Below are 24,422 nucleotides of genomic sequence, written 5' to 3' on the forward strand. Positions count from 1 at the left end.
TGTCACTAACTGAAGTGGGCTAAACTTTCATTATGTCACTAGTTGAAGTGGCTAAACTTTCATTATGTCACTAGTTGAAGTGGCTAAACTTTCATTGTATCACTAGTTGAAGTGGCTAAACTTTCATTATGTCACTAGTTGAAGTGGCTAAACTTTCATTATGTCACTAGTTGAAGTGGCTAAACTTTCATTATGTCACTAACTGAAGTGGCTAAACTTTCATTATGTCACTAGTTGAAGTGGCTAAACTTTCATTATGTCACTAGTTGAAGTGGCTAAACTTTCATTGTGTCACTAGTTGAAGTGGCTAAACTTTCATTATGTCACTAGCTAAAGTGGCTAAACTTTCATTATGTAACTATATAAAATGGCTAAAATTTCACCATGTCACTATCTGAAGTGGCTAAACGTTCAAGATGTCACTAGTTGAAGTGGCTAAACTTTCATTATGTCACTAGTTGAAGTGGCTAAACTTTCATTATGTCACTAGTTGAAGTGGCTAAAAACTTTCATTATGTCACTAGTTGAAGTGGCTAAACTTTCATTATGTCACTATCTGAAGTGGCTAAACTTTCATTATGTCACTAGTCTGAAGTGGCTAAACTTTCATTATGTCACTAGTTGAAGTGGCTAAACTTTCATTATGTCACTAGTTGAAGTGGCTAAACTTTCATTATGTCACTAGTTGAAGTGGCTAAACTTTCATTATGTCACTAGCTGAAGTGGCTCAACTTTCATTATGTCACTAGCTAAAGTGGCTAAACTTTCATTATGTCACTAGTTGAAGTGGCTAAACTTTCATTATGTCACTTTCATTATGCTGAAGTGGCTAAACTTTCATTATGTCACTAACTAAAGTGGCTAAACTTTCATTATGTCACTAACTGAAGTGGCTAAACTTTCATTATGTTACTAGGTAAAGTGGCTCAACTTTCATTATGTCACTAGTTGAAGTGGCTAAACTTTCATTATGTCACTAGTTGAAGTGGCTAAACTTTCATTATGTCACTAGTTGAAGTGGCTAAACTTTCATTATGTCACTATATGAAATGGCTAAAATTTCGCTATGTCATTAACTGAAGTGGCTAAACTTTCATTATGTCATGTGGCTAAACTTTCATTATGTCACTGAAGCTGAAGTGGCTAAACTTTCATTATGTCACTAGTTGAAGTGGCTAAACTTTCATTATGTCACTAGTTGAAGTGGCTAAACTTTCATTATGTCACTAACTGAAGTGGCTAAACTTTCATTATGTCACTAGTTAAAGTGGCTAAACTTTCATTATGTCACTAGTTGAAGTGGCTAAACTTTCATTATGTCACTAGTTGAAGTGGCTAAACTTTCATTATGTCACTAGGTGAAGTGGCTAAACTTTCATTATGTCACTAGTTGAAGTGGCTAAACTTTCATTGTGTCACTAGTTGAAGTGGCTAAACTTTCATTATGTCACTAGGTAAAGTGGCTAAACTTTCATTATGTCACTAGTTGAAGTGGCTAAACTTTCATTATGTCACTAACTGAAGTGGCTAAACTTTCATTATGTCACTAGCTAAACTTTCATTATGAAGTGGCTAAACTTTCATTATGTCACTAGTTGAAGTGGCTAAACTTTCATTATGTCACTAGTTGAAGTGGCTAAACTTTCATTGTGTCACTAGTTGAAGTGGCTAAACTTTCATTATGTCACTAGCTGAAGTGGCTAAACTTTCATTATGTCACTAGTTGAAGTGGCTAAACTTTCATTATGTCACTAGTTGAAGTGGCTAAACTTTCATTATGTCACTAGTTGAAGTGGCTAAACTTTCATTATGTCACTAGTTGAAGTGGCTAAACTTTCATTATGTCACTAACTGAAGTGGCTAAACTTTCATTATGTCACTAGCTAAAGTGGCTAAACTTTCATTATGTCACTATCTGAAGTGGCTAAACTTTCATTATGTCACTATCTGAAGTGGCTAAACTTTCATTATGTCACTAGTTGAAGTGGCTAAACTTTCATTATGTCACTAGTTGAAGTGGCTAAACTTTCATTATGTCACTAGTTGAAGTGGCTAAACTTTCATTATGTCACTAGTTGAAGTGGCTAAACTTTCATTATGTCACTATATGAAATGGCTAAAATTTCACGATGTCACTATCTGAAGTGGCTAAACTTTCATTATGTCACTAGCTGAAGTGGCTAAACTTTCATTATGTCACTAGTTGAAGTGGCTAAACTTTCATTATGTCACTAGTTGAAGTGGCTAAATTTTCATTATGTCACTAACTGAAGTGGCTAAACTTTCATTATGTCACTAGCTAAAGTGGCTAAACTTTCATTATGTCACTAGTTGAAGTGGCTAAACTTTCATTATGTCACTAGTTGAAGTGGCTAAACTTTCATTATGTCACTAGTTGAAGTGGCTAAACTTTCATTATGTCACTAGTTGAAGTGGCTAAACTTTCATTATGTCACTATATGAAGTGGCTAAACTTTCATTATGTCACTACTGAAGTGGCTAAACTTTCATTATGTCACAAGCTAAAGTGGCTAAACTTTCATTATGTCACTAGCTGAAGTGGCTAAACTTTCATTATGTCACTAGTTGAAGTGGCTAAACTTTCATTATGTCACTAACTGAAGTGGCTAAACTTTCATTATGTCACTAGTTAAAGTGGCTAAACTTTCATTATGTCACTATGTCACTTGAAGTGGCTAAACTTTCATTATGTCACTAGCTGAAGTGGCTAAACTTTCATTATGTCACTAGTTGAAGTGGCTAAACTTTCATTATGTCACTATGAAGTGGCTAAACTTTCATTATGTCACGATCTAAAGTGGTTAAACTTTCATTATGTCACTAGCTGAAGTGGCTAAACTTTCATTATGTCACTATATGATGTGGCTAAACTTTCATTATGTCACTAGTTGAAGTGGCTAAACTTTCATTATGTCACTAGTTGAAGTGGCTAAACTTTCATTATGTCACTAGTTGAAGTGGCTAAACTTTCATGTCATGTCACTTTCTAGTTGAAGTGGCTAAACTTTCATTATGTCACTAGTTGAAGTGGCTAAACTTTCATTATGTCACTATATGAAATGGCTAAACTTTCATTATGTCACTATCTGAAGTGGCTAAACTTTCATTATGTCACTAGCTGAAGTGGCTAAACTTTCATTATGTCACTAGTTGAAGTGGCTAAACTTTCATTATGTCACTATATGAAATGGCTAAACTTTCATTATGTCACTATGTTGAAGTGGCTAAACTTTCATTATGTCACTAGCTGAAGTGGCTAAACTTTCATTATGTCACTGAAGTGGCTAAACTTTCATTATGTCACTAGCTGAAGTGGCTAAACTTTCATTATGTCACTAGTTGAAGTGGCTAAACTTTCATTATGTCACTATGAAGTGGCTAAACTTTCATTATGTCATTATGTCACTGAAGTGGCTAAACTTTCATTATGTCACTATTGAAGTGGCTAAACTTTCATTAGTAAACTTTCATTATGTCACTAAAGTGGCTCAACTTTAATTATGTCACTAGCTAAAGTGGCTCAACTTTCATTATGTCACTAGTTGAAGTGGCTAAACTTTCATTATGTCACTATATGAAATGGCTAAACTTTCATTTTCATTATGTCACTATGTCATGAAGTGGCTAAACTTTCATTATGTCACTAGCTGAAGTGGCTAAACTTTCATTATGTCACTAGCTAAAGTGGCTAAACTTTCATTATGTCACTAGTTGAAGTGGCTAAACTTTCATTATGTCACTAACTGAAGTGGCTAAACTTTCATTATGTCACTAACTGAAGTGGCTAAACTTTCATTATGTCACTATCTGAAGTGGCTAAACTTTCATTATGTCACTAGATGAAGTGGCTAAACTTTCATTATGTCACTAGTTGAAGTGGCTAAACTTTCATTATGTCACTAGGTGAAGTGGCTAAACTTTCATTATGTCACTAGTTGAAGTGGCTAAACTTTCATTATGTCACTAGTTGAAGTGGCTAAACTTTCATTATGTCACTAGTTGAAGTGGCTAAACTTTCATTATGTCACTAACTGAAGTGGCTAAACTTTCATTATGTCACTAGCTGAAGTGGCTAAACTTTCATTATGTCACTAGTTGAAGTGGCTAAACTTTCATTATGTCACTAGTTGAAGTGGCTAAACTTTCATTATGTCACTAGCTAAAGTGGCTAAACTTTCATTATGTCACTATTGAAGTGGCTAAACTTTCATTATGTCACTAGCTAAAGTGGCTAAACTTTCATTATGTCACTAGTTGAAGTGGCTAAACTTTCATTATGTCACTAGTTGAAGTGGCTAAACTTTCATTATGTCACTATATGAAGTGGCTAAACTTTCATTATGTCACTAGTTGAAGTGGCTAAACTTTCATTATGTCACTAGTTGAAGTGGCTAAACTTTCATTATGTCACTAACTGAAGTGGCTAAACTTTCATTATGTCACTAGCTGAAGTGGCTAAACTTTCATTATGTCACTATATGAAGTGGCTAAACTTTCATTATGTCACTATCTGAAGTGGCTAAACTTTCATTATGTCACTAGTTGAAGTGGCTAAACTTTCATTATGTCACTAGTTGAAGTGGCTAAACTTTCATTATGTCACTAGTTGAAGTGGCTAAACTTTCATTATGTCACTAGTTGAAGTGGCTAAACTTTCATTATGTCACTATATGAAATGGCTAAAATTTCACGATGTCACTATCTGAAGTGGCTAAACTTTCATTATGTCACTAGCTAAAGTGGCTAAACTTTCATTATGTCACTAGTTGAAGTGGCTAAACTTTCATTATGTCACTAGTTGAAGTGGCTAAACTTTCATTATGTCACTAGTTGAAGTGGCTAAACTTTCATTATGTCACTAGTGGCTAAACTTTCATTATGTCAAGCTGAAGTGGCTAAACTTTCATTATGTCACTAGTTGAAGTGGCTAAACTTTCATGTCATGTGGCTAAACTTTCATTATGTCACTAGTTGAAGTGGCTAAACTTTCATTATGTCACTAACTGAAGTGGCTAAACTTTCATTATGTCACTATTTGAAGTGGCTAAACTTTCATTATGTCACTAGTTGAAGTGGCTAAACTTTCATTATGTCACTAACTGAAGTGGCTAAACTTTCATTATGTCACTAGTTGAAAGTGGCTAAACTTTCATTATGTCACTAACTGAAGTGGCTAAACTTTCATTATGTCACTAGTTGAAGTGGCTAAACTTTCATTATGTCACTATATGAAATGGCTAAAATTTCACGATGTCACTATCTGAAGTGGCTAAACTTTCATTATGTCACTAGTTGAAGTGGCTAAACTTTCATTATGTCACTAGTTGAAGTGGCTAAACTTTCATTATGTCACTATATGAAATGGCTAAAATTTCATGATGTCACTATCTGAAGTGGCTAAACTTTCATTATGTCACTAGCTAAAATGACTAAACTTTGAAGATATCATTAATTGAAGTTGATAAAATTTCAAGAAGACACTACCTGAAGTGTGTAAACTTTCATTATGTCACTATCTGATGTGGCCACATTTTCAATATGTCAGTAGATGAAGTGGCTAAGCTTTCATTATGTCACTAGTTGAAGTGGCTAAACTTTCATTATGTCACTATCTAAAATGGATAAACTTTTAAGATATCAAAACCTGAATTGGATGAATTTTCAACATGCCATTAGGTGAAATGGATAAACTTTCAATATGTCACTATCTGAAGTGAGTAAACTTTCATTATGTCACTAGTTTAAGTGGCTAAACTTTCATTATGTCACTAGTTGAAGTGGCTAAACTTTCATTATGTCACTAACTGAAGTGGCTAAACTTTCAAGATGTCTTAAGCTGAATTGGATAAACATTCATTATATAACTAGTTGAAGTGGCTAAACTTTCATTATGTCTAGTTGAAGTGGCTAAACTATTATGTATGAAGTGGCTAAACTTTCTATGTCATTATGTGGCTAAACTTTCATTATGTCACTGAAGTGGCTAAACTTTCATTATGTCACTAACTGAAGTGGCTAAACTTTCATTATGTCACTAGCTAAAGTGGCTTAACTTTCATTATGTCACATTATGTCACTAGCTGAAGTGGCTAAACTTTCATTATGTCACTAGTTGAAGTGGCTAAACTTTCATTATGTCACTATATGAAATGGCTAAAATTTCGCTATGTCATTAACTGAAGTGGCTAAACTTTCATTATGTCACTAACTGAAGTGGCTCAACTTTAATTATGTATGTCATGTCACTAGCTGAAGTGGCTAAACTTTCATTATGTCACTAGCTAAAGTGGCTAAACTTTCATTATGTCACTAGTTGAAGTGGCTAAACTTTCATTATGTCACTATATGAAATGGCTAAAATTTCGCTATGTCATTAACTGAAGTGGCTAAACTTTCATTATGTCACAAGCTAAAGTGGCTCAACTTTAATTATGTCACTAGCTAAAGTGGCTCAACTTTCATTATGTCACTAGTTGAAGTGGCTAAACTTTCATTATGTCACTAACTGAAGTGGCTAAACTTTCATTATGTCACTATCTGAAGTGGCTGAAGTGGCTGAAAACTTTCATTATGTCTCTAGTTGAAGTGGCTAAACTTTCATTATGTCACTAGTTGAAGTGGCTAAACTTTCATTATGTCACTAGGTGAAGTGGCTAAACTTTCATTATGTCACTAGTTGAAGTGGCTAAACTTTCATTGTGTCACTAGTTGAAGTGGCTAAACTTTCATTATGTCACTAACTGAAGTGGATAAACTTTCATTATGTCAGTAGCTAAATGGCTAAACTTTCATTATGGCACTAGTTGAAGTGGCTAAACTTTCATTATATCACTAGTTGAAGTGGCTAAACTTTCATTATGCCACTATATGAAATGGCTAAAATTTCACGATGTCACTATCTGAAGTGGCTAAACGTTCAAGATGTCACTAGCTAAAATGACTAAACTTTGAAGATATCATTAATTGAAGTTGATAAAATTTCAAGAAGACACTACCTGAAGTGTGTAAACTTTCATTATGTATCTGATGTATTTGAAGTGGCTAAGCTTTCAAGATGTCACTAGTTGAAGTGGATAAACTTTCATTATGTTACTATCTAAAATGGATAAACTTTCAAGATGTCACAACCTGAATTGGATGAATTTTCAACATGCCATTAGGTGAAATGGATAAACTTCCAATATGTCACTATCTGAAGTGAATAAACCTTCATTATGTCACTTGTTAAAGTAGCTAAATTTTCAATATGTTACTGACTGAAGTGGCTTAACTTTCAAGATGTCTTAAGGTGAATTGGATTATCTTTCAAGATGTCACTAACTGAAGTGGATAAACTTTTAATATGTCAGAAACTGTTTGCCAGTTAACAGTGAAAGATAGCTTGTTCCTTTATCAATTTTGTTTGGTTTGTTATTAAGGACACCAGGTTATATATGCTGTACCCACCACGGGTTTCAAATCACGGTTTCTAGCAGTACGGCAACATACATGCTGCTGTGCCTATGGGGGCGTCTTCTTGTATTGTATCAGTTCAAAACTAAGGACGATAATCTGTATGTCGCTCTTTGTGTAACCTTACATGAAAATTGTGATCAAGCGATGTGAATTCACACCTATATAATATGTTGTAGGCAGCCATCCTTTTTATGTTAATTATGCTAATGTTTCTTGCACCGTTGGAAAGAAAAATCACAACATTGTTTTCATTACTTCAAATAATAAACAAATAATGAAAACAACAACCTTAACAATAAAACATTTTGTATGCGTAATCGAATTCATGCTCACGAGTATAACATAAATCTAATATTATAAAACAAGTCCTTACAAGGAATGAAAAATGTTAGAGATTGTGAAAGATAATTATTCATAAAAAAAAAAAAGTGAAAATGTAAACTTTGTAATTTATATTGTACAAGACTGGACCCCGATAGCTCGTAAGCCCAAAGTCTAACAACGCTAAAATTCGGAAAATGTTCCATTGGAGAACGCATTGCAGATAGCTCGTTTTGGAAAGAATGACAGTACCATGTTTCCCACTGACCGATGAGGATCTATCCCCCCTAAAAAATACTAGACTGTTTGTACTCTGAATATCTATTTATCGTAATCTAATAAAAAAAAAATCTTAGGTTGTAAAAACGGTGTGATCAAAAGTAGTTTGAGCGTGCGACTAAAAGGAGTGACATCAAAATCTATGATCAAACTGGTCGCTAGGCTTATAGCTGTGATTATAATTGTACTGCAAAATTTATTCATTAGATAGCCAGGCCGCGTATCTTGCATTCTTTATTTTTGTAATAATCATATATAAACATTTATAAATATGTAAATGTCATGTATATACTTGTCACGTTAAATACTTTTGTCCTTATTTTACAAAACCAATCAGTGCCTCTACAGTATTGAGATAATTCCTGGAAAATAATTATATTTACAGCTCATGCGTGCCTTCAACAATGCAAATCTAGCGACGTGTCTTCTCTTCAATAAACCATCATTTCAATACACGTTATTCAATGAAAGGAAATTATGTCACCTTAGATGTATATTCAGACTTCCGGTAATGAATACGTTTGCACGTATAGTATAATTTCGAGACTTCTTCAAGTTAATTTGATTTCTTTTGTTTTCTCGCAAAGCTACATGAGGGAATATCTGCGCTAACCGTTCTTAATTTAGCAGGGACTGTAAACTCTTGGGCTACTCTTTTACCACCGAATTATGGGATCGACTGTCACATTACAGTGCCTCACAGCTGAAAGGGAGAGCACGTTTGATGGAACGAGGATTCGAACTCACGACCCTCAGATTATGAGTCGAGCGCCCTAACAGGCCCTCTTCAATTTGTATACTTCGCTACACAGAAACATTTATTAAGTGATTCAGTGTGGTATCATTAACCCACGCTCCTGTTTATTCAGCCTAATATCATTAAATCGAATCAACAGTTAAGATAATATCACCATTTAAACATTTTGATTTTTAATTATCTTTCTAGATCTGTTTCAGATTTCGTTAAAAATCGAAAAGTAACAAAGAATCTTATTTTATGTTGGATACTCTTATTTCGTTTTCACAAAACCAACTCCTCAAATTAAACTTTCCAAAATCGTTTTAAGCCCAAACAAAACAGGTCGTTTTAATTTGTTTTGTGAATTCTAAGTACCTATCACAAGCCATAATCACTTGAAGCACGTGTTTTGTTTTGTTTAAAAGAAAATATTCAATAATTAAGTTTACTAAGGATAGAAACATCAACACTTTCATTTCAGTGACTTAAAAATAAATCCTGAGATCTCAGATGATGATGGTAGCTGCTAGGGGCAGAACTCTCTAATGGTAAAAGAGTAATCATGGCCCAGCATGGCCAGGTGGTTAGGGCGCTCAACTCGTAATCTGAGGGTCGCGGGTTCGAATTCCCGTCACATCAAACATGCTCAACCTTTCGGCCGTAGGAGCGTTATAATGTTACGATAAATTCCACTATTCATTGGTAAAAAAGTAGCCCAAAAGTTGGTTGTGGGTGGTGATGACTTGCTGCCTTCCCTCTAGCCTTACGCTGCTAAATTAGGGGCGGCTAGTGCAGATACCCCTCGTGAGCTTTGTGTGAACTTCAAAAGCAAACAAAATGTGGCCGAAGAGGTGGAGGTGTTGGCTAGCTACCTTTCCTCTAGTCTGACCCTGCTAAATTAGGGACAGCTAACGCAGATAGACCTCGTGTAGCTTTGCTCAAAATTCAATAAACAATACCTTTATCGCGATTACTCGAATATATCAGTAAAAGCGACAGACATATTGTTTTCCAGAACTTATTTAGAACTTAGGTTTTACGCAACTTTATTTTGGATGAATCTAAAGAAACTACAGTTCATAGGTACTTGTGTTCTAGACTTTGACAATCTGCAGAACATCAAACTGTTCCTAAAAATTTCTTAATTCATTCTAACCTTCAAATTATCGCCTTTTCTTTTATCTTAAATACATCACTCACTACCAGTCGAATCCAAATATTGAATCATATTGAGTAATTTTGTGTTTCTGCCTATTAGAAACATAGTGTAAACAAATAGCCAAACCTGCGGTAAAGTTTAATAGGATTAACTTTTGTTTGTTTTGTGTGTTTTTTGTTTGTTTAGTGTTTTTTTGCTTTTTGTGTAACTTGTATTATATAACGGACCAATAAAATATTGGACCTAGAAACAATTTGGTGCATGAGGACCTTAGAAATATACAATTAAAAAGCTAACGAATTGAAATAGTTAAAAGTTACTTAAGACACGAGCATATCCTTTGGCTCTACATTTTAACGAATCTGTTTTAATTTCCGAAATTGTCCATTTGTGTAGAGATATACAAAAAATGCGTGTTTTATTTGGATGCCTTGTTCGGACGTTCTTGATTAATCTTCAGAAGAAGGATGCGAAATATGCCAAAAACTATTCAGTTTAGAAAATAATATTAATTAACGTAAAAGACCAAAGTCCAACATGTCATTCACCCAAACAACAAAACAAACATTGACACAGCAAAGAAATGAGAGAACAGTTAGGTGTAAAAGGTGTTTATCACAATAAGAAATGTAAATCGGATATAAATAATGATGCTTTAACAGGAAAAAAGAATATCAAGTTTTTTTCTTTGTGTTTCCATCACACTGAGACAAAACAGCATGAATGTTGAATGTAGTTTCATTACGTACCAGGTTTCACAAGACCGAGCTTTTACAACAACAACAAAAATGTGTTTAGAAATAAACATGTTCTAGCACTGCGTTTGTTCTTCAGGATACCTGAAATTAGGTCAGTTACACTGCACTGACCCGTTTCCTGAGCGAAATTGTATTATGCAGCCGAGTACCTGGAGTCAACAATCCGTGTTGGTCGTTTCTTGCCATCGTCAGTACTGAACCAGAACTTGTGACGGGCTGGAGATTCTAAGGCGTAGAGTCATTGACCTCTACATTGGACAGCTATAGTTTCAAGATTCATTTTAACAAGACGCTTAGCTTTCAGAAGCTTAGTACTGCCTCTCTTCTGGTGACATAAAGAGAATCGTTATCTGCTCACAGCCTGAAGAGTCTGCTACCATGGAGAAACCGAAGGATGGAGCTTCTGTTGCGGATTATGGTTCTGATGGCCATAGCTCTATAGGGTCGGACTTTCCCCCACCGGTTTGTCTTTTTATTTTATTTCATCTCAGACTTTTATCTTACATCTGTGCTTAGAACTGTATAATTCTCATGCAGTATTGCACTTGTGAACATTTTTCGAACTGCAAGAACTTAAAAAAAAAAACTGAACATATAGGTGGCGCTGTTTATTTTATCCTCCTAACTTTATTAAATCCGTGAAATACTTTAGTCTGCTACTATTTAGAAATCTAAGCTTATGATCGAATGTAAGTTCTGATGTAGAACAAAGTACAAACTGACTTCCATGTTTGTTTTGTTTTTAAAAGAATCATTTGAATGGATAAAAATCACATAATAACACTATGGAACAATCCTAGTAATCACATAATAACACTATGGAACAATCCTAGTAATCACATAATTCTATTTTTGTTTTGAAAAATGACGGTGAATTTTCTAGTCTCAATAGTTGCACTGGATACTTGAAAGTACGGCTAATAAGTTTTCACAAAAAAGCGGAACACACTTAGCGCATAAAGCAAGAAATGAAATATTCAAAGTTTGGTTTGTTTTGAATTTTGCACAAAGCTACACAAGGGCTATCTGTGCTAGCCGTCCCTAATTTACCAGTGTAAAACCAGAGGAAAGACAGTTAGTCATCACCACCCGTCGCCAACTCTTGGGCCACTCTTTTACCAACGAATAGTGGGATTTACCGTCACATTATAATGCCCCCACGGCTGAAAGGCCAAGCATGTTTGATGTGACGGGGATTCGAACCCGTAACCCTCGGAATACGAGTCGAGTGCCTTAACCATCTGGCCATGCCGGGCCGATACATTCAAAGAAATGCAGAATTAAAAAATACAAAAATTCGTAATAAAACAAAATAATAAAACGAATCACAAAACCTCATTTGAAGAGGTAACAGAATAATTACGTAAAGCTTTCTTAGTAGTACTGAACCTCAGTTCAGTATCTATTTTGTTGTACACCGTTACGAAGAGGGAATATTTATCATGAATTGAACGAGTTTTCATTCATTGCCGGTTTTATTTTTTAGTTACTTCCACTACATTGCATAATAGTAGTTGGTTATTCTGTTTTAGTGTTTTCCTTTTCGCGAACAGTTCTTACGTTTTATGCCTTTAGGGTTAAGAAATTTCAACTTCTTTTTCCTCTACCAAAGAAAAATCGAAACATTAGAGCGTAATAAAACTTGGTATTGTAGAGGCAGAACTTAACTATATAATAATATTCTGTATTTTATTCTGAAACTTCTGAATTTATGAATCTTATAATAAAATAATTTCAGCGAAAGTAACTGGCTTGAATCTCGTGGTCTTCTGAGGAAATGATCGGATCAGTGAGTAAAACTGAACCTTTGTAAAAGAAGAAGGTTGAGATAAGCAGCAACGCTGTCTGAGCTTTAGAGCATATACAATTTAAAATTCATACTTTATTACCATTTCTTCACATATTTCTAGGGGAGTTTGTCCCTTCTTTCCTCTACAGCTGGAGTCACTGCAGTTAAGAACAGTTTCTCATAGAATCAAGTGTGGTAAAATGCAATTTATGTTACGTACACCTGTGTTTACAGATATAGATTACGTAATACCACTTTTTGGCCCCTTGCTAGTACAGCGGTAAGTCTACGGATTTACAACGCTAAAATCAGAGGTTCGATACCTCTCGGTGGGCTCAGCAATTAAATAGCCCTATGTGGCTTTGCTATAAGAAAAACACACATCACTTTCTGTTGACCTTCAAAACTTGTAGTGAATACTGGAGAGATTAACACATTTTGATAAAACAATCTTTATACTCCATCTATGTATAAAAGAATTTTTAATGTTTAACCATTGATATTATATAATATCATATCATATAATATCACTTTCATTTTGATGTTGGCTAGAGTTGGGAAAATTATTCTCATTCAGTCTTCTAATGAAGACTTTTAAGCATCTCTATTAGCACCAAGATAAAGTGTGTATCTGTGTTTATCTTATAGCAAAACCTCATTGGGCTTATCCGCTGTGTCCATGATTTCAGCGTTGTAAACCCGTAGACTCCTCTGTCTCAGCGGAGGACTCAAGATAAAGAGATAGAAAGTTAACTCCTCTGATTTGTTTGATAACGAAATAATTAGTTTTGATCAAAATATGGGTTCAGTTTTTTATTTTATTATACACATAAGTATAAATATCGTGTTAACGAGACATATATATAATAAGGTGTTAAATGTGGATGCAATTGACACTTCCCTCAAGAAGCGATCAAACGAATTAATTTTGTGTTCCTTAACTAACAGAATTTTTTTTTGTTTCTTTGCGAGCATGTCTCAGAATAACAACTTCATTTCTCTAATAATTTCAATTTTTAGGCTTATCCTAAACGTCCTTCCTCTGCCCCAAAGATCGTCAGTATTATATCACTGACTCTCGTTATGATGACAATACTGATTGGCGTATTTGTCTTACTTGGTTTTTATGTACAACTTCGCCACTCTGAATGTGATTGTGGACTTGAAAAGGCAAGTATTTGGTTCTGTGTATAAGTGTTGTATTTTTAAAGGCCAGCTATGGTGGTGCGACCAACTTATAAAATATTTGAGCCTATTTTTTACACTTTTAAGGATGCAATATTAAAGCACCTATAAAACTTGAAATGTGATTATACATATATCTTTGTGTTGTAAACCCCTAAATTCACCATAATGTTTTCCTACATGCATTTCAGTTGGGATGAATCGCTTTAGCGCAAAGCAAAATGTAATTTCGTATCATGACGTCAAACACTTCAATTAAGATCACATGATAACAATAATCACTTCAAGATAAGATTAAAATCACGTGATAGCAATAATTATGTCAAATTTTCATGAAGATTACGTGATAAAAAATCAAGTCAAGTTAAAGATTATGATCACGTGATAAAAACAATCACTTCAAGGTAAGATAAAGATCGTGTCGTTAGATGATTTCAGTGTTCTTGTCAAAGAATATGTGTGAAATTGAAATAAAACACACAGACAGTTCATACCCTTTGATTTACATCAACCGAAACAGAATTACTTAATCCCTTGTGTTTGAAAAATGTTTTATTATTTTTCCTTCGTTATAAAGTTTTACCCTCAGTCAGGGCCGGATTATTTATCAGGCACGATAGGTATACTGTGTACGAAAACTGCGAGTCCATGAAAAGATTCGTTAAAAGTTAATCTTTGGTTTAACTTCTGCACCAAGAGAAGATGTCTAGACTCTACCATCGTCTTGATTCGGCACTGCCCTTAGTTTTAGGACGACTACTTCATTATTCATATCTTGTACAAGAGTATTTGTTAGTACATAAAACACTCAGAAGAGGGAGACTGACTATAAATTTGAAAATGTGCTAAGACAATTAGAAAAATATTACAATCAAGAACACTGGTATAAAACAGTCAGTTATGTTCCTTGAATTATTGAAAAACATCCGAGAAAAGCAGCGGAAATACTACCAAAATGATTTAGGCTTAGTTAGAATAAACTGCATGCTAATCATGCTTTATTGTAAATTACATACGATAAGCTTCACATCAGTTTGTTTGTTTGTTTTGAATTTTCGCACAAAGCGACGCGAGGGATATCTCCGCTAGCCGTCCTTAAGTTAGAAATGATATACTAGAAGGAAGGCAGCTAGTCAACATCACTCACCGCCAATTCTTGGGCTACTCTTTTACCAACAAATAGTGTGATTGAGCAAACAATATAACGCTCCCATGGCTGAAAGGGCGAATATGTTTGGTGTGACGGAGATTCGAATCCTCGACCCTCAGATTACGGGTCGAGCTCACTAATCACCTCTCCAAGCTGTTTAATATATATAATGGATTAACGAGATTCCCACTGTCCCTATCTACTATCTAGCGAAACCACAGCCAAGGGAACGGCTAATATTAATAAATATTAATATTTATTATGTTAAACTTAATAATTACAGTTGTATATAAATATTTATATCGATCCCTCGTATATCACTTAACATCATTATCCTGTTTATTTGTTGTTAAGTACAAAGCTACGTAATAGGCCGATAGGCCTATCACGGTTATTGAAACCCGATTTTTAGGGACATAAGCCCTCACATTTACCACTGAACCACTAGAGGAAGATCGCCATTTCAAGAATGTTAGTTGACTTTTAATAATGAATGAGAGATTAACCCTCGAAACCTACGTCATGATTACTTTTAACTGTACGTTCACTGTCCGTAGAAATTGTTTATAGTAAAGGCTGAGGAGCAGTGTAGAACCTGAGAACTTAGTCCCTCTATATTTCTGAACGAAACTATTTTAATGTTTTGAAGTTAGTAAGAAAGGTGATCGCAGTCAAAATTTTGTGGTTAGTACTGAAATAGAAGTGGATTTCGTGTCTAGTATTATAACTAGAACTCATTTGTAATTTAAAATACTCATAAAGTTAACATAATATTTCAGGTTCCACAGCCATTTTCTCTAGAGAGGAGTAATCGTCAATCGAAACCAACCTATTACGACCCAGACCCTCTTCTGGCTGTTCCCAGTCGATCATCCAAGAAGATAACCGCTATTCCTCTTCGTCTTCATCTTGATGGCGACACAGGAGTAAGATGTCACAATATAAATCATAAATAAACCAGGGAAAGATGTATAATATAAACGGGATATCACTGGGGTATATTTGTGTATTAAATCGTATATACGTCTAGCTGTATTTTTCACTTGTTGGTCGCATTATGTATTTTGGGCATATTTTGTTACCGTTTGATCAGTTGGTGGTTTACTTAATATTCAAAGGCGTGTTTTTCACGCTGCTTTCAGCATTATCTTGGTCTATTTCAGCTTTCTTAAACATAGCAAGATCGATTATAGATTATAATCTACTAGAACTTTACCTAGTAGAGTTCTTGATGAGTAGTAATAAAACTAAATCGGGTATACATGTGCCCCACGCTTGGTACTGCATTCTGAACAAAAATATAGCTAATAAAAAGGAAACCAACAAGTATAATTAAAAAAATTAAAAACTTCGTAAATACAAATAAGCTTCGAGATATATATATATATATGTATGTATAACCTAGCTAGCTGTACATTTGTATAACGTAGCTAGCTATATACATATGTATAACCTAGCTAGCTATAGTAATATAAAATGCTTTAAAGCTACAAAAGGTACTGAAACACAAAAAACAAACGTTCAAAACTACAAAAACTGAGGTACTTAAAATGTAAAAGGTTTTATCCCTACTTCGGCAGATCATTGTAATTATGTTAGCCTGAGCTAAAGTAGGGATAACAAACCATGAATTTTAAGTAACTCAGTTTTTGTAATTTTGACTTTCTTTATTCAATATTTTTCGTAGCATTAGAGTTTTCTATATCATTACAGCTAGCTAGGTTATACATATATATCGATTCCTAGTTGTCTTTCTCAAATTTAACTTATTATTATTATACGAGACTGCTTGGGATCCTTACGGATACTTACTGTTGTAACTGAACTGAATAAGAACAAGTAGAAAATCATGACTTGAAAAAAACACATAAAGAATTCTGGGTAATATTCTTCGTGTCCAACATTATGATTGAAATTTCTCCGGAAGTTGATAAACAAAGTTATCGAGTAAACATGTTTGTATAGGAAGTAAATAGTTATTTTTAAACGTATTCTTCTTGTTGTTCTGTCTTCTTAAGCGAATGATAAAGAAGAAAAATAAAGCTCGAGTCAGTTGTGATGTTGAAAAGAAGAAAACCATGGCTCTCACTGCACAGAAGCCTAAGACGGTAGGTTTTCTTTATGGTAAAACCTTCCCTATACAGTGTGTGTTTGTGCTTCTTATAGTAAAGCCACATCAGGCTGTCTGCTGAATCCACCAAAGGGAATCAAACCCCTGATTTTAGCGTTGTAAATCCGTAGATTTAGCGCTGTATCAGCTGTGGACACAGTATTATCAAAGCTCATTAGTTCGTATAACATGACTTCCACGGTACATAAACACATTTTTATGGTTATCAGTATTATAATATTAAAATGAAAAATAACTTGTAATTAGCATTAAATTTAAATACTTTAGTATATTGTTGCAATATTATAGATTAAACACAGATATGTACGATTAAGATAAATTCAGTATTAAATAAATTGCTACAAGTTTATATAACTTATTTTGATTTTTTTCATATCTCTACGATGCTAATGTCCATTTTTCTTCAACTATTAAAATCAATTTTGTAAAGTTAAAATTGTAATGTACAGTGACATTACCATTTTCTTAAATTTTCGTTTTAACTTGATGAATCAAAAAAAGGCAGACGTTAGAATCCTTTCAAATTATTGGATAATCGAATTTGGGTTTAATATCTATAAAGTCTCCTATGAAGCTGCAGACGTCAAAGTAAAATGTGTACGTCAGGATAGGAGAATAATATGAAAGTGTTTGTTTCTTTAGTGCTAGGATAATACTCACAGGGCTATATCTAAGCTATATCTATCACACATTTCGAAACTGGAGAGGGGAGGAGGGAAGTTTGGGAAACAAAGTAGTTCGGAGACATGTTCCCACGGAATAATTTTGCAATTACAATGACAACTTGGACCTATTTTGATATATTGGAGGAGAACATGTGAGGAAAATCAGGAACAACATATAAGTGATATTAATGTGAAAATAAACAGTCTGATGTCTAACCTAATATGACTTTCTAATATGTTTTTTTATTTTCATCTTTTCATCTGGAATTTTTACCACTAGCTATAATATTAATCACAACTCGTTATATTCTTACATAGAATCATTATTTTGGTTTGGTTTGTTTTTAATTTCACGCAATGCTACAGAACGGCTACCTGCGCTAGCTGTCCCTAATTTAACAGTGTAAAACTATAGGTAAGGCAACTAGTCATCACCACCCACCGCCAGGTCTTGGGATACTCTTTTACTAACGAATAGTGGGATTGGCTGTCACTTTATAACGCCCCATGGCTGAAAGGACGAGCATGTGTGGTGCGACGGGGATTCGAACCTGCTGCTCTTAAATTACGAGTCGAGTGCCTTAACCATGCCGGGCCATTTATTTTGAACCAAAAATTGAAAACAAATTAGGTAAATCATAATATTTTTCAAAATTACGAGAGGTGAGGGTAGAGGCAACTGCTGACTTCTTTGTGATGAATTGGGGACCCTGCTTCCTGTTCGAACGCCCATGAAAAGCACTTACACTAGCCAAATGAACATTTGAAACTTTTTGTTTTAGTACATCAAGGCTAGAGCATCCATGAATACTGTTAATCTAAACAAGCGTTTATGTTCTGGCTGGTTTCTGTAGCATTTACTAATAAAAACACAAGGAATGTATTGAAGTGTTCCAAAACTTTATATGTTTTATTGCTATCACGAATTATTATTTGACATTACGTTCCTTTAAAAACGATATAATCACGTGATGTTGTTTAGTGTTTGCGATGTAAAAAATTTACAGAACCTATAAGCGAAAAACGTAATGGACAAAACCGGTTTAAATCTTAATCGAGCTGACCCAAAATGCATTTTTTCTACTACTAACATATCTTTCTTTATTTGAAGATTTTATCCAATTTTTAACTTAAGTTCTACTTATTTGGTGGATGTTCGAATATCTGATATATTGTTTATAAACATCAATCGCCCTTTTCGTATTCCAGTTACGGCTCAAAGTGAGCTACGTCAATTTTGTTCGGTTAAAAACGAGTATAGCTTTACTGTGTACTTACTTATCTGCTTCAACGGTTCATTGACTTCTGTACTACTGTTGTTTACTGCTCGTTTCAATTTGATTATCCTGCGATTTTTAAATTTATTCTTGCACAGATTAATACTGTTCACAGTACCATCTTTGTTTTCTCTGTGCTTACTAATCACGTGTTGTTGTTTTCAAAGTATATAAAGTAATTATCCTCGTCACGTAGTTCACGTTAAACTATTTCGTTCACCCCATTACACGACTCATAAAGCAAGCAACTCGTACGTAAATACAGTTTCTATCACATCAGACTTGTCTCATTGTTTTACTTTGTGTATTCTTTAACCTAGAATGGAACGATAATGTACTTCGCTTGTTATACAGTTTTCATCTTGGTAGTTTTCAGTACGGAACAAATGACCTATTTTCCACGGTATTATTAATTCTTGTACTCACACTTCGGAGAACTTGCTTATTGTGAAGTGCTCAAAGGTAGAAAGGAACTCTTCTAGTCGTAACTAAATAAATATTCACGTACTGATCATGGCTTGATAGAACTCTAAGTTTATTTATGAACTAAGACTTTTGTCGTCCTATTCATGTTCTAGAACTGTCTCACTTTTTTTTTTCATTTTGTGCTAGGACTTCTTGTTGTTCTATTTATGTCCTAACAGTACTTTTAGTTTCATTTATCATCTAGAACTTCTTTTGGTCCTATTTTTGTCTTAGGACTACCTTTTTGGTTTTTCTTTACCCCAGGGCTTTTCTGTCGTATTATTTTGGTGTTAGGATTATCTCTTTCTTATTTAGTTTATGTCCTCGAATTAACTTTTCATTGCCCCATTTATGTTCTAGAGTTTATTTGATGTCAATTTCAGTTATTAAGGTTAACTACCTCTTTGTTATTTCATTTATATCCGAGAGCTACCTTTTTGTTACTCCATATACATCCTAGAGCTTCGTTATCATTCCGTTTGAGTCTTAGGACCATCTTTTTTTATTTCGTTTATGTTCTGGGATTACGTTTCTGTTGCTCCGTTTATGTCCTAGAGTTTCTTTGTAGTACACAACGGTACGTCTACAAATTTACAACGCTAAAATCAGAGGTTCGATTCCCTTCGGTGGGTTCAGCAGATAGCCTGATGTGGCTTTGTTATAAGAAAACACACGCTTTTCGTAATCCCATTTAGTTATTAAGTTCAACTACCTTTTTGTTGTTGTTTTGAATTAAGCACAAAGCTACACAATGGGCTATCTGTGCGCTGCCCACCACGGGTATCGAAACCCGGTTTTTAGCATTGTAAGTCCGCAGACATACCGCTGAACCACTGGGGGGCGACCTTTTTGTTACTCCATTTATGTTCTATAATTGCCTTTTTGTTACTCCATATATGTTCTAGAGCTTCGTTGTCGTCCTATTTATGTCTTAGGGCTAACTTCTTTTTTGTTATTCCATTTATGTCCTGAAGGCGACCTTGTCTTAATGCGTGTTATAAATGAAACTATATAAAAAAATTAATTATTTAAGATCCAACGATATAATTCATAATTATACACAGAACCGAGGATACTAGACTTTTGAATTTTGTCAAGGAGGTTAAATAACTATAATACTTCAATAAGTATTGTGGCAGTTGTATTACTCTAGACACAAATCAGGGTTGCGATAAAAAAAAGACGCCTCAATATGCACGTGCGAGAGCTCTAAACAAAACTAAAGCTCACTACTTTAATGTTGTTTTAACTAAGAAACTGATTCATTCATGGATAAAAACTGTTGTGTTTTTTTTTGTTGTTGTTGTTTTAGTTGATAACACCATTGGGAAATATAACAACAGATCCACGTTTAATCCATATAATGGGTGAACGGATGGTGTTCTCGTGCCACAATGACATGCGCAACACGCATAAACCAATGAATGATTATAAAGGTGAGTTCGGAACCTTCAGTATTTATTAATGATTGTGTTTCATGAATATTTGGTTATTCAACTATCGCAGTGAATTCATTCAAGTTTTAGGAGAATTGAAAATGGTTATTCAATTTTTAGCATAACTTTAACAGTAACATGCAAAAGAAACAGTGAACGACACTGCTCTTAAAGACGTAATTATTATTACACTTCCAACGTGATAACTTATTTTAGTTTATTTTCTTTCAGAAATTCCTTCAAGATCACGCAGGGACACCAGTAACATGTGTGATTGTGATTGCACTTGTTAAAAGAAACGAGTTCTCAAAAATGGCCATTTCTTATTCAAATAATTTTTCTACAGCTTGTGATTGGGCTATTTTTGACACGTCGTTTGGACCAAACTATATATATATTGAATTTTGAAGTAGCACTTTGTGAATTAGACGTTTGTATATAGTCATCGAAAGAATTAAAGATGTGGACAAGATTGGTAATTTAAAATGTTTTTAAAAATTAATTTAGTGATCCTCAATCGTTTTTTTCGTTACTTTGGCCTAATTCTGTTTTATTTTATCTCGAGTCTTCTTAAATTGTAGACAAAATAAAGATGTTTCTCGTGTTAAATAACATAGAACTGTATTTGTATCAGGGAAATTAGGGTCGAAAGTTCACGTAGTGTCCTCAGAAGTAAGCTCCTCTTCCTGTTTCTTACTATTCTGAAAATTGCATCTAAATTGTTCATGTAATACTACCTGCTGATCATTACTGGCTTTACATCTAAATTGTTCATGTAATACTACCTGCTGATCATTACTGGCTTTACATCTAAATTGTTCATGTAATACTACCTGCTGATCATTACTGGCTTTACATCTAAATTGTTCATGTAATAGTACCTGCTGATCATTACTGGCTTTACATCTAAATTGTTCATGTAATACTACCTGCTGATCATTACTGGCTTTACATCTAAATTGTTCATGTAATACTGCCTGCTGATCATTACTGGCTTTACATCTAAATTTTCATGTAATACTACCTGCTGATCATTACTGGCTTTACATCTAAATTGTTCATGTAATACTACCTGCTGATCATTACTGGCTTTACATCTAAATTGTTCATGTAATACTGCCTGCTGATCATTACTGGCTTTACATCTAAATTTTCATGTAATACTACCTGCTGATCATTACTGGCTTTACATCTAAATTGTTCATGTAATACTACCTGCTGATCATTACTGGCTTTACATCTAAATTGTTCATGTAATACTACCTGCTGATCATTACTGGCTTTACATCTAAATTGTGCATGTAATACTACCTGCTGATCATTACTGGCTTTACATCTAAATTGTGCATGTAATACTACCTGCTGATCATTACTGGCTTTACTCTTTCCTCTCCTTCTTTGTTGTTAAATAAAAATATTACTTCCCTCAGTCTAAATAAATACTTTAATAAGGCAAAATAATTACTCAAAAACATAAACTTGAAATACAAACGCTGTTCTGTATCATCAATTGTCAATTCAGACAACATTGTGTGTCAAAGAAAGGGAGAGAAAATAAGATATTTCTGATGGAAATAAAAATATGAGGAGGAGGAAAAAGCTTACCACAAAAATATGAGGAGGAGGGAAAAGCTGAGAATGTCTTCTTTATCCATTTACAAAAAATAAAATCATCTTCAGCAAAACAACTATGAAAAACTATAAAACCCATTTTTCACTGAATCTCACATAACAAAACTAAGAACATCTTACAACAGATAAGGGCATTGCATAAGGTATTTCAATTCTTGTTTTAAGTTCGAGGCTCGGTTTTCGATATTTTAGAACATCAGAAATAGTTCTTATCAAGACTATACAAGAAAACTTAACGTAATTGACAACTACAGTTTAATTAATAATAACGTGGTTACGATGTATATTAGCTAGTTAAAGAACATCAAATCATTTTTGGCTAATTAATTCAAGCTCACCTGTCGCTCGACGTCAAGCCTGATGGCTAAAAATCGCGTTTGGATAACATTTTTATACTTAACAACGGGCAAACAATTTAGAACTTCTTAAATAAACGATGGTTTTTAACTCAGATTTTGAAAGGTTAAGACAGGCAAACATATATAAATCAAACATTAGCTATATGGAGATAGATTAGGTGACATCTCTCAGTTAGGACAACTTTATATCATATGCTGGAAACGGCACTGCCAGTAGTTAGTATCTGCCTACAGTTAATGTTATATCTATCGTTAAAAATGTTAACAAAAATCAGTTATGATTTTAGACTCAATTAGAGAAACAAGTAGGTCCAAAGAAATCAATGGTTTTGTATATTTGTGTTATGTTAGTTAATAACGTGGTAGTTATTACAGAAACGGGAATCTTAATCAATTAATCAGTTGTGGGTTATTACAGCGAAAGTATATCTTAATATACTAATCAAATAGTTGTTATTACAGCGAAGATATATCTTAATACACTAATCAAATGGTTGTTATTACAGCAAAGATACGTGTCCTAATAAACTAATGAAATGGAAGTTATTGGAGCAAAACTTTGTTCTAATAAAATAATCAAATAGTTGTGATTACAGCGAAGATACGTGCCCTAATAAATTAATGAGATAGTGAATATTATACTGAATTATATTGTGGTTAGAACATCAGGCAGACATCTTATTCAACCAATCACATGGTGACTTTTACAGCAGACGAACATCTTAACCAATCATATGGTGGTCAGTACTAACCGCGAACGTCCTCTCATTGATGTGGTAAAAAATAAAAAGCCATTGTCAGCTTCACCCAGTAAAAATATTTTATCTGAGTAGATGAACTGTATGTTAATTTTTTAATTACGTAAATTTACATAAAATCTGTTGTTAAGATGTTTAGGGTTATCGAAATACGTCCAAACAAAGTGAAACAAATATAACACTTTTCGTGTAATAAAGTAAACCTCGTTGCATTACACCATATGACCTCATTCCTGTTTAATCCAAACAAAGTGAAACAAATATAACACTTTTCGTATAATAAAGTAAACCTCGTTGCATTACACCATATGACCTCATTCCTATTTAATCCAAACAAAGTGAAACAAATATAACACTTTTCGTATAATAAAGTAAACCTCGTTGCATTACACCATATGAACTCATTCCTGTTTAATCCAGAATCAGAGGAATAGTGTACGTTTCAAAACGAAGTCGTAAGTCCAAATAATATCTTTTAAATTACATAAGACATAACGTTAGCAATGGGAATACTGAAATGTTAAATGTGTTATTTTTCATTTCTAAAAATGCTGAAAAAATGTGTAACATTGGAGTTGATGCGAAAATATTTATTTATCAATTTATGTTTTGATTTTTAGTGAAAAGAAAAGCACAACAAAAACAAAACATTTCCCAAGTTCTTCGTACTTGTTAAACCTTTTTATTAATAGCTGTTACTTAGGAACCTAATATCCTTTTCCTCTCGTGGGTATCAGAGAGCCCGGCATGGCCAGGTGGTTAAGGCACTCGACTCGTAATTCGAGGGTCGCGGTTTCGAATCCCCGTCGCACTAAACACGCTCGCACCTTTCAGCCGTGAGGG

At 34.0% G+C, this 24,422-nt stretch overlaps 1 protein-coding gene across 1 annotated transcript; it reads left to right on the top strand.

The window, feature by feature from the left end:
- The first annotated feature begins 10,900 nt into the window (after positions 1–10,900).
- Positions 10,901–21,302, top strand: LOC143250252 (uncharacterized). Its single transcript, XM_076500723.1, has 6 exons — positions 10,901–11,194; positions 13,542–13,691; positions 15,636–15,782; positions 16,875–16,964; positions 20,707–20,830; positions 21,062–21,302. Exons 1-6 carry the CDS (start codon positions 11,111–11,113, stop codon positions 21,121–21,123), a joined length of 657 nt encoding a protein of 218 aa, XP_076356838.1. The 5' UTR covers positions 10,901–11,110; the 3' UTR covers positions 21,124–21,302.
- The last annotated feature ends 3,120 nt before the right edge of the window (positions 21,303–24,422 follow it).

Source organism: Tachypleus tridentatus, chromosome 5, assembly GCF_004210375.1.
Source record: "Tachypleus tridentatus isolate NWPU-2018 chromosome 5, ASM421037v1, whole genome shotgun sequence".
NCBI classification, from domain to species: Eukaryota; Metazoa; Arthropoda; class Merostomata; order Xiphosura; family Limulidae; genus Tachypleus; species Tachypleus tridentatus.